This window comes from Podarcis melisellensis, assembly GCF_964234715.1.
Source record: "Podarcis melisellensis genome assembly, chromosome: 15".
NCBI lineage: Eukaryota > Metazoa > Chordata > Lepidosauria > Squamata > Lacertidae > Podarcis > Podarcis melisellensis.
The window spans coordinates 31,891,211-31,906,325 of NC_138532.1; the positions used below are offsets into that span (position 1 = coordinate 31,891,211).

The 15,115-nt window shown below is 44.6% G+C and overlaps 1 protein-coding gene and 1 long non-coding RNA gene across 3 annotated transcripts; one reads left to right on the forward strand and one right to left on the reverse strand.

The window, feature by feature from the left end:
* The first annotated feature begins 1,126 nt into the window (after positions 1 to 1,126).
* Positions 1,127 to 12,551, forward strand: LOC309357962 (uroplakin-3b-like). The gene is made up of 6 exons (XM_081890698.1): positions 1,127 to 1,768; positions 4,634 to 4,783; positions 5,884 to 6,109; positions 8,562 to 8,638; positions 9,647 to 9,776; positions 10,566 to 12,551. Exons 1-6 carry the CDS (start codon positions 1,714 to 1,716, stop codon positions 10,669 to 10,671), a joined length of 744 nt encoding a protein of 247 aa, XP_081746824.1. The 5' UTR covers positions 1,127 to 1,713; the 3' UTR covers positions 10,672 to 12,551.
* Positions 12,158 to 14,625, reverse strand: LOC309358045. Of its 2 annotated transcripts, none has more exons than XR_014163304.1 (2): positions 14,278 to 14,625; positions 12,158 to 13,052 (listed from the first exon to the last, which is right to left on the reverse strand). It is a non-coding gene; the product is annotated as an uncharacterized lncRNA (long non-coding RNA). The 2 variants fall into 2 exon arrangements; XR_014163305.1 differs by lacking the exon at positions 14,278 to 14,625 and adding an exon at positions 13,803 to 14,142.
* Positions 14,626 to 15,115: the final 490 nt, after the last annotated feature.

Consider the following 15,115-nt stretch of genomic DNA (forward strand, 5'->3'; position numbering starts at 1 on the left):
CATTGGCTTGATCCAGCAGGCTCTTTCCTCATCAGTGGCAAGGAAAGTATTGTGTCCCTTAACTGGTGACTCCACGCTGCTCAGTGTGCTGCTCAGGTGAAGTGGGGAGGCCAAATGGGGACTGCCTCCAGTAGGGGGTGGCAGCTGCAGAGGCACACCCCTAACTTTTTTTGAACCTGGGACAATTGCTTGACTAACCCCCCTCCCCCCCGCTACACCCCTGTCTTACGTTTTCATGACCCAAGAGGAACTTTACAACCCAAGTGAATGTGCAATAATAAAAATCGCAAAAGCTGGTCAACATCAGAAGGCAATGCTGGGAAATGTTCCCTGGTCTGTGGGAGCAAGAGTCCATTGGCCTCCGCTCTGTGGCACAAAGGGTCTCTCATCTCCCTTGTTCAGCCCCATCTCATTCTGGCTTCTTCTCACCATTCTATGGATTATACAGTGAGGGAACTGCCAGAAGGCCCTCAGAACTGGACCTCCATGTCTGGGCTGGACGATGGAGTGGAGATGCTCCTTCAGTTACAAGCTAGTTGCCATTGGTAGACTTCCTCTCCGTGAATTTGTCCAGTTCTCTTTTAATGCCACCCAGGTCGCTGGCCATTACTGCCTCCTGTGGGAGGGAGTTCCACAGTTTAACACTGTGCTGCGTGAAGAAGGACTTTCCCTTCACGGCCTAGGACCCTCGTACTTACGGGACCGCCTCTCCCGGTATGCCCCACAGAGAGCCTCAAGGTCCATAAATAGCAACACCCTAGAGGTCCTGGGCCCCAAGGAAGTTAGATTAGCTTCAACCAGAGCCAGGGCCTTTTCAACACTGGCTCCGGTCTGGTGGAACGCTCTGTCTCATGAGACCAGGGCCCTACAGGATCTGATTTCTTTCTGCAGGGCCTGTAAGACAGAGTTGTTCCGCCTGGCCTTTGGCTTGGAGCCAATTTGATTCTCTCCCCCTCGTTTTCCTTTCTCCTCCTGTGATGAGGCTGCTTTTTAATACAGTATTTTAATGTTTCAATATTTTAATGTTGTATTTTAATCTTGTTTTAAGCTGTATTCATTCAACTTGTTTTTATTATTGCTTGTTAGCCGCCCTGAGCCCGGCCTTGGCTGGGGAGGGCGATGTATAAATAAAAATTATTATTATTATTATTAATCTGTCCTGAATCTTCCAACATGCAGCTTCATAGGAGGCCCACAAGTTCTAGTGTTATGAGGAGGGGAGGGAGAGAAACCAAACTTTTTCTCTATCTGTTTTTTCTTCCTTCTGCCCCCGAATCTACCAACATTCAGGCTCAAGGATGCCAGGCCAGAACGTGACAACCCTCTGAGGCAGGTGTGGCTTCCTCTTGCCTTTAGAAACCAAGTGACGCTAAGTGACGCCCAGAGAATGCCAATCCACGTGAGGGACCTTCTCTCGCTCCCACCAGCCCCTGGGCACACCCCTCTTTGGCACGGTCGGTTGGATCCCTCACGCTCCATCTATCCCTCGCTCTCCAAAACAAGCCGGACTTGTTTGCTGCCAGCCCTCGCCCGTGTGTATGGAGGGGTTGTGGTTTTTTTAAGTACAGCTGTCTAAAAACTGAATGACAAATGTGGGCGAGGCCCAGTGGGGCAGGACCACAAATAGGGGCAGGAGGCATCTTTCTGCTCAAGTCTCCTGGTGGCATTTTTGTGTGAGAGACCCAGAAGGAGGAAGGACAACCCGTGGGAAGCATGCTTTTCTCTGGGATACTCTTGGTGATGGGAATCGGCGTCACAGCTGAAAGAGGTAGGGATGTTCCTTGACTTATTCAATTTATGGGGACATTGATTTATTTGTAAAATGCATTTTTGCCAGAGAGAGAGAGAGAGAGAGAGAGAGAGAGAGAGAGAGAGAGAGAGAGAGATCACTAATAATTCAACATCAGGAAGAACTTTCTGACCATAAGAGCTGTTCAACATTGGAACAGAGAATACTGAGCTCTCCTTCCTTGGAGATTTTTAAGCCGAGGTTGGGTGGCCATCTATCATGGAAGCTTTAGCTAAGATTCCTGCATTGCAGCGGGCTGGACTGGGAAGCCCCCAGAGCCCCTTCCAACTCTAGAATTCATTGATTCTGTGATTCGCTCCAGGGCGAGCTACAACAATTTAAGAATGCAATACGAAAACCAGTTTTAACAAATGGCTGTCAAGAGAATAGCTTGAGTCCTGATATATGTATATCTGTGGTGTCAAAGGCTGTGGTCTGGAGGTTCGTACAGTGGTACCTCGCAAGACGAAATTAATTCGTTCTGCGAGTTTTTTCGTCTTGCGAATTTTTCGTCTTGCAAAGCACGGATTCCCTGGGTATTAATGGTTTTAAGAAAAAGGAAACAAACTTGCAAGACGTTTTTGTCTTGCGAAGCAAGCCCATAGGGAAATTCGTCTTGCGAAGCAACTCAAAAAATGAAAAACTATTTCGTCTTGCGAGTTTTTCGTCTTACGAGGCATTCGTCTTGCGAGGTACCACTGTATTTAAGATACAACAGAAGGTACATAATGCAGGTGTTCAACACACTTCTGTGGGAAGGGATTTTCTCAGTTTAGTGATTGCTACAGAGAATGCCTTCTCCCACCCATGCTCCCGAATTTACAAAGACATTTATTTGTTGGTTTTATTTGTAAAATTGCATACACCTCTTAATGTTAAAAGGTTGCATCCAACAAGTCTGTGCCAGTAATGTGACTGTACCTTAAGCTCTGCAGAATATAAATTATACAGAATATATTAGGTTGTGGATAAATATATTTGTAATAGCACAATAAGACTAAACACATCTGTATTCCAATGTATGGAAATGTAATTGAGTATTTTTATTTTATTTTTATTCTCATTCACATTTTTCTTTCTTCATCACTCTTTTTTTATAAACGATTTTTTTTTCTTATAAACAAACAAATAAAGTTCTACACAAAGTAGACTTTTTGAAATTAACGGGCCATGGTTTATTGATTTCAGTGGGTGTGCTCTTGTGTAGGACTAATTTTAGAAATACCCCCACCCAATTTTATTTTATTTTTTAAATCTCTAAGCAGTTTATATAAAATATAATGGAGGGGGGAGTCAGTATAAATTAAGAAAAGAATACAACAGCAGTATTCAGACAAGACTTTTGAAAAACTAAATAAAAACAGTTTAAAACTATATAATAGATAAAACTGAGCAATTAACAAAGACTTTGTAGCCCAGCTGAAGTTAAGAAAAATGCAGCAAAATTTGGAATAGTTGATATACACTACATGCATTGGTTGGCAATGTTTTTATTGATGCCTTTTATGATGGTTTAATGTTTAATCTCTTTGCGATGTTTTGCAGGAAGCAATTGATAAATGAAACAAATAATAGAATGACAGCTACAACCTCTTGTTTATAGAGATCTCCCCCCTTCCCAGATTTCCCCTTACCCAATTGGCACACCCTAGGGACATGCCATCGGTTTGGAAAGGGTGGCAAAGAATTTTGACCTCTTGAGAAACAATTAAAATAGAAGCGGCAGGGTGGTGTGTAGATGTGGGGGGTAAAAACTTTGGAGAGGGGGTGGTAAGATTCCAGAGGAGGATTAACTTTTTCATTTAGAGAATAAGCCTCAGAAAGGTAGGCTCTGGATTTCTCTAATTTATGCCTCCCATAAAATGCAATACATTGTTTTAGTAACTTAAAGGGTGGAAAGGCAAGAGAGGGGGTGGGGTGGGGACTGTTAATTAGGCCAGTAAACCGGGCATCTCTCTCCCCTCAACCCCGTTTTAGTGGAACAAGTCCTTAAACAAGCCACACACATTTTTACAGTCCTGGGTGAGGTGTGCTGAATATTCTATCCTCCATTAGGGAAAGGGAATTTGCAGGGAGGGCAAACGGTAGACGAGTCCCTTCAGAAAATATGGTGAGAATTGAGGAGTGGAATAAACATGCTTTCCATAGATAACAGTATTGCAGATTCATAGAAGTGTAGAGTTAGAAGGGATCTCCAAAGGTCTTCTAGTCCAACCCCTTGCAAAATGCAGGAGTCACAGCTAAAGACAGATGGACACCCAACCTCTGTTCAAAATCTCCCAGGATGGAGAGTCCATCTCCTTCCAAGGGAGCTCATTCCATCTTAGAACAGCTCGTGCCGCCAGAAAGTTCTTCCTAATGTTTAGTCGGAATCTCCTTCCTTGTAATTCGCATCCATTTGTTCTGGTCCTACCCTCTGGAGCAGCAGGAAAACAAGCCTGCTCCCTCTTCCACCAAACGGATTATCCTCTGCACGAAGTTTTCCTTCATAGCTGTCCTGGGGCTGCAGAGATGGAGTACAGGGTCTCTGCCATCAGCCAGAAAAATAAAGACATCTGGGAATATGCCTCCCGGGAACAAGTAACAACAAGGGGAAGAACACTCTCAAGGACATCAGAACCAGTGCTTGAAGTTGTATTCTTTTCCTCTTCCCTCCCAATCCGTTTTTCCTTTTGTGCCACACCCTTCAGATTGTAAGGCTGAGAACAAGCACCTTATTATTGACTGTTGCAAGCCGCTCTGGGAAACTTTCTGCTGAAGAGTGGGATTTAAAAAACAACCCAAAAAAACCCTTTAATAAGCAAAATGAACAACTCACTTCCTTTTCTCGTTGCCTTTCTCTAGTGTCGGTAGGATATACGCCTCGCCTCACTTCCAAGGACCTGGCCGCGAAGATCACTTCCTCCACCTTCACTTTGGAACAACCTCGCTGCGTCTTCAACAAGTTTGTCGATGCCACCGATGAGATATGGCTGCTGGTCGCCCGCAGCAATGGTACGTTGTGTGTGATTGGTTGCAATTATATCCCGCCTTTTTCTCCATTGAGCTCTTTTTTTTTGTAAATCAATTTTTATTGGTTTCTTCACAATTAATTTCCACAGTTAAGTACAAAAGACAAATCTCTGCCCCCAATCCCCATTCACAAACACCTTTCAAAACCTTATCTTTGAGGTTCTTTAAACCTCATGACTTCCCTCCATTCCCTCTTCGGGTTCCTTATATTAACAAAATTCTTCTGCATTTCTATACACATATTTCATCAATTCCTCCTCCTCCTCCTCCTCTTCTTCTTCTTCTTCTTCTTCTTCTTCTTCTTCTTCTTCTTCTTCTCCTTCTTCTTCTTCTTCTTCTTCTTCTTCATAAATAATTTTTATTAATTTTGCAACATACATTTATAATATCCAGCCTAAATTTATCACATATTTTCTCTTTTGGACTTCCTTCAGCCTCTCTAACAATCATCCATTATTCAATTTTTTAATTACACATTTCCTAATCTTTATATTGCATTTTATATACCTTCACTCTCTTATTTTTCTTCAACACAATATTCCTCAATCTTCTTCTTCTTCTAATTTTATTCAAATTTTTCTGATTGCAAATGTGCGGTTACACATATACAATAATTATTTCACATTATTTTCCCTAACTTTGGCATATTTAAATTTCACTGGAAGGCAGCTATCAGTTAAATCAGATTTAAAATCCAGCTCACCTTCCTCACAATCTCCTCTTAGTCTCAGGGGCTGTAATTTCTGCCTCACTTCAGCCACCAAGGCATTCCCAAATATTTCTTGCCTACCGCCCATGCCAACCATAGTTACTTCTGACTTTTCCTCCAGAAATTCCACCAGTTCCATCACAATTTTTTCTCTTATGTCCTCCCTCTCCTGTTCAGGAACCCCACGGAGTCTTAAGATATTTTCTTTTTGTTGCATCTCAAGCATTTCAAGATCATCCTCTATCGTCTCTTTCTGCCGTATAAAGGAGTTCATGCCTTCCTGCGCTTGCACTATTTTTGCCACATTGTTCCTGTTAGGGTCGCTCAGCAAGGTCTGGCGAATAATCCATTTTTTCCTTATTGCCCCTTACAGCGGCAGAAAGCTGCACTGTCCTCAGATCCCCTGAGGAGCTGCCCTATCAGTCGTTCGAGAACAATTCCTGTTACATGACTCTGGGCACTGCCCCAGCCAACTACCCCTGCCCAGCAGAAGAAAGCAACAAGCTCACTGTCTTGCGAGTGGGGAACGAAATCGGCTGCAAGACGGATCCTGCCAGGCCAGATTGCAATGGCCCCCTGCCTGAGCCAGGGCCCTACAGGTGAGTTACCTGTGTCAGGTGATTCCCCCACCCGCCACTCAAAGTTCTGATAGTGTCTCTGTTTTCTGAATTAAACCAGTACTGCATTAAAGTACTGTCTATAGGGTTTGCTTGTTTGTTTTCCATTTGGTGCAGCCGTCCTCAACAGGAAGCCTTGCCAGGTGTGGTTCGACTCCAACTCCCATCATCCCTGATCATTGGCTACACTGGCTGGGGATGATGGGAGTTGGAGTCCAACGACATCTAGAGCAGCCAAACTCCCCACCAACAACACTACCACACCGGGCCTCTTGAAAATGGCCGAGGGTCTTGGAAGACAACTTAATGGTCCTATTTTTCTCCCAGTAAATCATTGTTGACATGCCATGGCATTTGATGGCTGGCATGTAATGGACGGGTGGAAGGGGAGGAAATTCGATTCAGTACGCTGTTAGAAAGTTGGTGCCACTTTGAATCTATTTTGGCCTGTTGCTATTGCAGCTTTTCAGAAGTCCTACGTTATCGCTTTTCATTTTCCTTATTGATAATTTTGATTGCTTTATCTTTTTTTGTGTAAACTGCCTTGAGGGTTGTTTGTTTTCTGCAATCCAATGATCCATGAATTCTTTGAAACAAAAAAAATGAAATTAGAGCCAAATCTATCATATTTGTGCTTTCCGGAAAAAACACATGAGGCGTTCCAGCCTGTGGCAGTGGGGGGTTACCTAGGGAGAGTCTTGAGGACTAGGAGGAGGAGGTGTCAGAAACTGAAGAGGCAACAGAGTTTAGTGAGCAGGAAGAGGCTGTGGCAGAGAGCAATCTAGGGTGAAAGGCAGAAGAGGAGGCTGGAGAGGAGGAGGGCAAAGGGGCAGGGATGAGGCAGGCTGCTAAAGAAGCCAGGGGGTCTCCCCCTCCTGCTGCTACCAACTCACTTCCCCCCTGGTCTCCCAGAACCAGAAGAGGTATGAAGAGGGCAGAGCAAAAGGCAGGCACAGCAAGGAAGTCTCAGATTGCTTGGGGGAGGAGAGGAGTCTTAGAGAGCTGTGGGAAGTAAGGGACTTTCAGTCCTTACAACTGCCTCACTGGGGTAAGGCCTACTGGGTAGAATTGCTGTGATCACTAGGCCTGCACTGTTTTTGTTTCTTGAATAAAAAGCTAATCTCACTGACACCAGGTGTTTTATTGCTGACCTACCCCTGGCCCTAGCTCCTGACAATCTCCAGGGAGGACTCAATGTGCCCCTTAACTCTCTCTTTTTTTTAAAAAAAATCATTTTTTATTAAATTTTCTGAATTACATTTCAAAATATTCATTTAAACAACCTTAAATCAATGACTTCCCTTCTTCTTATGAGGTTCATTTTGCATACCATAAAGGTAAAGGTAAAGGGACCCCTGACCATTAGGTCCAGTCGTGGCCGACTATGGGGTTGCAGCGCTCATCTCGCTTTACTAGCCGAGGGAGCCGGTGTACAGCTTCCAGGTCATGTGGCCAGCATGACTAAGCCACTTCTGGCGAACCAGAGCAGCGCACGCAAACGCCGTTTATCTTCCCGCCAGAGCAGTACTTTTTTATCTACTTTCACTTTGATGTGCTGCTAGGTTGGCAGGAGCAGGGACCGAGCAACGGGAGCTCACCCTGTCGCGGGGATTCGAACCGCTGACCTTCTGATCGGCAAGTCCTAGGCTCTGTGGTTTAACCCACAGTGCCACCCGCGTCCCTGCATATTTTACATGAACTAAACCATTCAGTAATCCATTGTTACATCCATCAAAACTTATTTACTCTGTTGAATTTATCTTAATGCTACCAGTGGTTTTAAATGAACACAATTTTCACCTATATATTCAGTAAATATTTTCCAGTCTTCTTTAAACGTGCATTCTTCTTGTTCTCTTGTTCTAGAAGTTAAGTCTTCACGCTGTGCATATTCCATCAGTTTAAGTTGCCATTCTTCTTTGGTTGGGACCTCCCTCGTTTTCCATTTTGGGGCTAACAAAACACAGGCTGTGGTAGTAGCATACATAAATAGCCTTTTCTTTTTCTTTTTTGGACATCTGGGAATTTCCCTCTGAATTATCCCCAACAAAAAGGACTCTGTTTTTTGGGGGGAAATGTACTTTTAAACTCCCCCCCCCCAAAAAAATCACTATATACCATATCCCAATACTCTTTTACCCTTTTACAAATCGCCCACATAAGATAAAAGGTACCCTCAAACCTCTTTACATCTCCAACACTTATCTGATTCAGACTTAGACATTTTAGCAAGTCTACTTGGAGTTAAATACCATCTGTAAATCAGGTGCCCCTTATATCAAACCCTGAAGGGAGATGCTGCCAGCCAGTGTCAACAATCCTGAGTCAGGAGGACCAATGGTCTCAGTCCCAGGCAGCTTCCTTCCTTCCTTTATTCATGTGACTTGGAAGAGGGTATTCCGACTCCATCAAGTTCTTACCTTTCTCTTCTCAGAGTGAAGTTTCTGGCCTTTAATTCTGGAGGCCCCACAGCAGAGTCGAGATGGTCGGATCCCATCACGCTGATCCAAGGTAACTGAAGAGGACCTGCTGGGTGCAATCCACACCCTGCCAGGCATGTTGGAGACCCCTCAGTTTCAAGAGGACCACTGCAGATGCCTTCAAAGGCCTCCCTATCACTGTGTGCAGATACATGTTTATCACTAGAGGGCCGAAGGACTAGGAGTGTCTGGTTTGCCAACTATGGCCAGTCCTGGGCAGGGATAGCCTGGCCACTGCAGTCCATGCTTTGGTAACCTCAAGGCTGGACTACTGCAATGAGCTCTGTGTGGGGCTGCCCTTGGGACTGGTTCAAATGCCCCAGCTGGTGCAGAATGTGGCAGCCAGGTTGCTGGTGGAGGTGGCTGGCCAGTAGCATGCAACACCTTTGTTAAAACAGCTGCACTGATTGCCCATCTGTTACTGAGCCAGGTTCAAGGCCCATGTCTCAATTTACAAAGGCCTGAACAAGTTAGGTCCAGCGTACCTCAAGGTACCTCAGGCTCGATCACAAAGATAATCTGCAGGAGTATTGCTAGTCACACCTGAAGTTGGCGAGGCTCATTTGACGACGTGAAACTGAGCCTTTAGTGCCGTGGGCCCAGTCCTGTGGAACTCTCTGCCACTGGAGATTCAGCAGGCACCTTCAGTGGCCAATTTTAAACGCCTGCTGAAAACTTTTCTATTCTGCCAGGCCTATGCTCGCAATTACCATTTACTGCTGTCTGTTTTTAACTTTTTTGTTTTTAACTTGTGTTTAACTTTTTATGCTTTAGATGTGTGATTATATGGCTTTATTGCTGTAAACCACTTGGTTATACAGTACTTTTGTGATATAGCGGCAAACATTTTTTATTATTATAAATAACTAGTCCCCCACCCCCACTTGCAATGCTCAGGAATCGGGGGTCACCAACCTTTCTGGACCTCTGGGTACATATACATATATGATACTGTGTATGCCATTCCTTTTAGTCACTTTTCAATAAAACGGCCCGTCTGACAATTACAGCTTTAAATGTATTCTCTTGTCCTTATCAGAGAAGGATCCCGAGACGATCGACACATCCCCTGAGCGGCGGAGCGCAGGAATGATCGCCATTGCCACTATCCTCTCCATCCTCTCTGCCATCCTGCTGGCTGCCCTCATTGCTGCCTTGGTCTATAAATAGTACGTTTCTATTTAGAATTGCCGAGGGAATTGACTATGGCTTTGCCTGAAACCTGATGGCCGTGTCACCCTGGAGTTAAGGGCCTTTGCTTGACGTCTGCGGCTTGGCTTGCTTACTTGAGCCTTCTGCAGCATAGGTATTGCCTCTGACATTAGTCATGCCCAAAACAGAAACAAATGGAGATGGCTAGCACATTCATATCAGTGGGTCGCCTCTGAGTAGGACTTAGCTGAATGTCTGGGCAAATGTTTATTCCTATATTTGATGCATTTTTATCAAGCAGAAGAGGAAGAGGAGGAGACAATGTGGTGGGGAGACATCCACAAGGGTGGGTGGGTGGCAATGAGCAAAGGTAGCTGGATCTGTCACCTGAGGTGACCACCTCACCTCATGGGCAGGCCGGACCCTGCCTTTAAGTAATACAGGAGTTTCCCCAGTTTAATTGTGAAGTGTTTCTTTTTCATTTAACTGAGTCTACACCCAACCTTTTCCTCCAAAGAGCTCAAGGTGGTTATACTGTTATCCTCATTTAATCCCCACAACAACCCTCTGAGGCAGATTAGGCTGAGAGACTGGTCCCCAAGATCCTCCCACCTGGCTTCATGGCCAGGTGGGAGGATTTGAACCCTGGTCTCTCTCAGGTCCTGGTCCACCCTGGTCTCTCTCAGGTCCTCTAACTACTACACCACCACTGCCTCTCCCACGTCGGTGAGGTTGAGGCCCGACCTTACGCGATCCTCACAGCCCATATTGACCTCATTCTTCCTTCTGCCATTCCTTCCCCACAGTTCGGACGTCTGCGGCAGCGCCGAGATTGTCACCGTGAGGGATACAGCAACAATCACCCGCTACACAACCCACCATATATATGACCAGCCTGGCCGAAACTTGTGAGGCCCTCTGTTTTGGGACGATCTGTCGACGGTATCCATCTTCCCTTTCCCCTCCCGCTGTGGCTGCCTCAATCCCTTAGACTCTCTCAAGGAGCTCCGCTGAGACATTTGTCCTCTGGACGTACATCCCATTCCTGAGTCCCTCTTGCAGGAGCTCAGAGGAGTTGGCGGAGTGGAGAGAAGAGGAAAAACTGAGCGATCATCTGTGAATTACACACTTTGGGATATTGTCTTCCCTGAAGATGGATTTTGGCGGCACCTTCTGCTCAAAGGAGAACCCGGTGCTACGGTGGTTTTGTCTTAACACATTGAAATAATTCCATATGTAAACAGCAGCAGATTTACGCTGTTCCCAATGAACGAATAAGTTTCCACCATCTGGGGGCAGCCTCATTTTAAAAGATGGGGGGCGGGGGCAGGGACAGAGCTTTCGGGGTTGTTGTTTTTCCAATTAAGCATCATAGATGTGGTGGTTGCGGGCAGAGTAATTCACCAAAGATACAGGAGAGAAGCTTCAGGGCCAGGGTGCCCCTCAATTAAAGACGTCTTTGTTTGATGAATGGGATGGGGTTTGTTTGAACCTGAAAGGAATATCTCACAGGAGAAAAGGGACGCACACCTTGTTTTCAGGCATCCGTGGGAGCAAGAGGCATCTTCTTAAAAGAGGCTTTTGAGTGCCTCTTAGAAGATGGTGCCTGTCGGCTGGGAAGTCTGGCGGTACTGCTATTCAAATATAATCTATATCATTTTAACCTGCTGTTGCCAAGTTAATCAGGGGCAGGCACTATTCAAAACTGTGGAATGGGGAAATCAACGCAACCAAGGGTGTGCACTTCCAGGTATGGTTGGACTACAACTTCTATCCAGGGGCGGCCCGGCTGAGGCAAAACAGGAAGGTCCAGTGAGAATGAGGACCCTCATTGTCCTTAGAATCGTAGAGTTGGAAGGGACCCTGAGGATCATCTAGTCCAACCCCCTGCAATGCAGGAATAGGCAGCTGTCCCGTACGGGGATTGAACCTGCAACCTTGGCATTATCAGCACCACGCTCTAACCATCTGAGCTACCCAGGCCTTCACAGAGTCCAAGAGCATCTGAAGGACCACAGATTAGGTGCTCCTGGACGACACATTATAATCCTACACTTGGAAAACACCACACCATCAAATGGCCACCTTCCCCACAATCAAACAAGCCCAAGTGTCAAAATAATCAACCCATCCTTTTGGGGATTCCTCTACCACTTGGGCCAAGCAGAGGAATCCGAAAGAGAGGGGTCTTTCTTTGGCCTCACACTTATAATTCTCCCTCCGCCTCTACAATCATTGTGTTGTCGTTTTTTGCAGAACATGCTAAGATCATCCTATGTACGGAAGCAGAAAGGCAACCGGTGTGTGGGTGTGGGTGTATTTCAACCTAATGGGTGGCAAATCCCCAACTACGGAGCCTAATTTCCTGACCCACCCCAAAACATTTAATTCCCCCCCCCCCGATTCCCCAATTTGGCAGCAGCAAAAAGGAGAAAAAGTGGACTCAGTACTGGCGTAGGCGGAGACAATTTAGGAAGGGGAAAGATATAGCCACACCCACTTTGGGCCACACCCACCACTGGCATGCAGCCCCCGGGGCGGTTGGCCAAGACTGCATGTGGCTCTCAGGTCAAGGAAGGTTACTTGCTTCTCCCATAACCAGCCCATTAAGTATCCTTTAACTGAACGCAAACCATGATTTCTTCTTAAAAGACAACAGTGTGAGCATTCATTCGTATGCACAGTAGAACCATTACCAATTCATTCTGCACATTTTCCGTTCTTTGATCTGTTCCATCCTATTTCTGTATCAAATGGCTTTTTAAAATAAAAGAAAAGGACCAGGTGTTTTTTCATTAGAGTATATTTTAAAATGCAAATTTTACATAGGGTGGGCAGCATATTTTGCATGTATATCTCGAGCACCCTGGATATTTGTACATTTTTGAGTCGCAGCAAAATTTGGAGAGATGCAATAACTGGCCAATAGCTGTGATCTGCAAGATTGGCTTGGTCCCCATTCCAACGTGGCTCATACGAAATCCTCCACCTTCCCTACTCTAAAGTGAGGAACTGCAGTATCAGTCCAGCACAAATGAAGCCTCCTAAAAGGAGGGTGTACACAATCAAGAAATAAGCCAAGACCCTTTGGACTTCCTGGAGGACCACGGCCGCTATCCCCCAGCGTTTCTCTGGCCCAAACATGGCTGAGGCAATGCACTCTCCTAAATCACCATGGAACATGGAGTCTCCAAGAGTCCTGGTGGTTGAAAGCAGGTCTAGATAGGACAGGCTGGGGCTGTGGAATGCCTTATCTTGATTTCCTTTCCATTAAATTTGCTGTTGTGTTCTTCCTGTGAAAAGGCAGAAAGAAAGGGTTTGGGGGTTGTTGTTTTTTACATTATTATTATTTATTTACAATCTCAGAAGGCATGACACAAAAGGAAAATGGATGGGGAGGGAGGAGGAGATATGCAAATTACAGGTTCTTTCCCCCTTTTTTTATTTATAATCATAAATAAATAAGAATAAACATGTGCACCCACCACCGGGACCATTCCATTGTAACTATCCAACCTCCCAAAATTTCAACACCTCTTGCAATTCCATTTTAACAGTACAAATTCTAAAAACACCTTCCATATTTCCTCAAAACAATTTCTCCTGTATATTCCCTGTCTTACCATAATGTCACATGTTAATAGCTACTGTATATCCCACACCTCTTTATACCATTCTTCCATTTTATATTCCGCTTGCCCCTTCCTGGCTATAACAATTCGTGCAGCTGTCAATAAATTTGTGAGCGAGTCCTTCATAGCCTGCGAACCTTCCACCCCGTCGTAAATTGATAATAACGCTATCTCTGGACTTTCTGTCAGCTTTAACCCAGTGATTTCTGATATCTCTTTAAACACCCTTTGCCAAAAAAAAATGTACATATTTACACCCCCACCACATGTGAACATAAGTCCCGGTTTCCTGGCATCCCCTCCAGCATAACACCGAATATTCCTTGTTTATTTGATTTATAGGCTCTTCTAATGAGCAACGGGTGGAACAATTCAAAGAGAGGAGATGTCGAAAGTTGCCCATTTCTCAACTGAGCTGATGGAGGGGTATTGCTTTCCTTCTCAACCCCTCCTCAGGCGGCAGTTCAAGGCAGGAGAAGCCTGGCTTCTCAGCAGAGCTGGGGGTGGCCTTCGTCCCTTTTCTTCTGTTGCCTTGACCCTCAGGCTGAAGAAAGTCAGTAAGCATTTGTGAGTCTTCTGTTGTTCCCCTAAAGAAAGGGCCATGTCGCTTAAAAAAATTAAAAATTAATATGCAAAAGTTTAAAAGGCGCAAGGAGATAGGATCATAATATATTAAGGATGGAATAACAAATAAAGTGAATAATGCATGTTGTAAACAAAAATGGCCCTTTTCCCTTATGGGGTATCCAAGAGCCCATATAGAGTCCTTACATAGGTTCCTTATTGGTAGGAGAAGATAACAGAGGCCAACCAGAGACTATTGAGAAGCAAAGCAGCTAGTAAGCCTGATCTTTATTGATCTGTTGCAACAGGGTGCTCCCCTCACTCACAGGAGAGAGGAGGAACCCAGAACAATGTCGCGCAAGGCCTTATAAAGACTTTTGAAATTGCCACCCTGTAGATCAAGACCACCCCCAGAAACATCACAGAAGGGGTGTAACCTAAGACCACCCCTCAGATACATCATACCTACATCACAGAAAAGGCGGTCTTAAAACAGAATTTTGAATGTTGTTTTTCTCCTGTCTGGCAGGTTACTTGATTGGATTGCCTGGGTACCCTGGCCAGTCTTTTGTAATGATAAATACTTAGTTCCTGGGCCAGGTCACAGGCTCACACCATATTCATATATTAAATGTTCCCTTAAGACAGGAATTGTGAGGAAAGAGACAATGGGGAGGTTTCCCACTTTGACCTTGCAGAGAAAACATTTGCTCAGTTTAGGAATCAAAATGGTTCCTGATCTATGTACGTGCTGATCTATGTACGTGCTTGGTTGGTACGCTTATGAACATTACCATATATCTAAGACCTCAAAATTCCTTTTTAAAAAAATAATGTTTATTAAAGTTTCAAAAAATTACAAAAATAAAGAAAAGAAAGAGAGAAACAGAAAATACAAAATACAGGGGAAAAAACAATTAAAAACAAATCCATCTTTCCATGTCTTATCTTTCATTTACTTGTTTCCTTGACCTCCTCACACCTCCCTTTTTTGTATTCTAGTTCAATTGGTTATTTCAGCAAATCCTTTCCATCCTTATTTTTATCTTACTAATTTATCTTAATATATTGTAACTTTACATTCTGACCTGTTAACAATCAATTATTACTTAACCCTTTATAGCATTACTGCTAAAGCAGGGTACTGCTAAACTTCATTC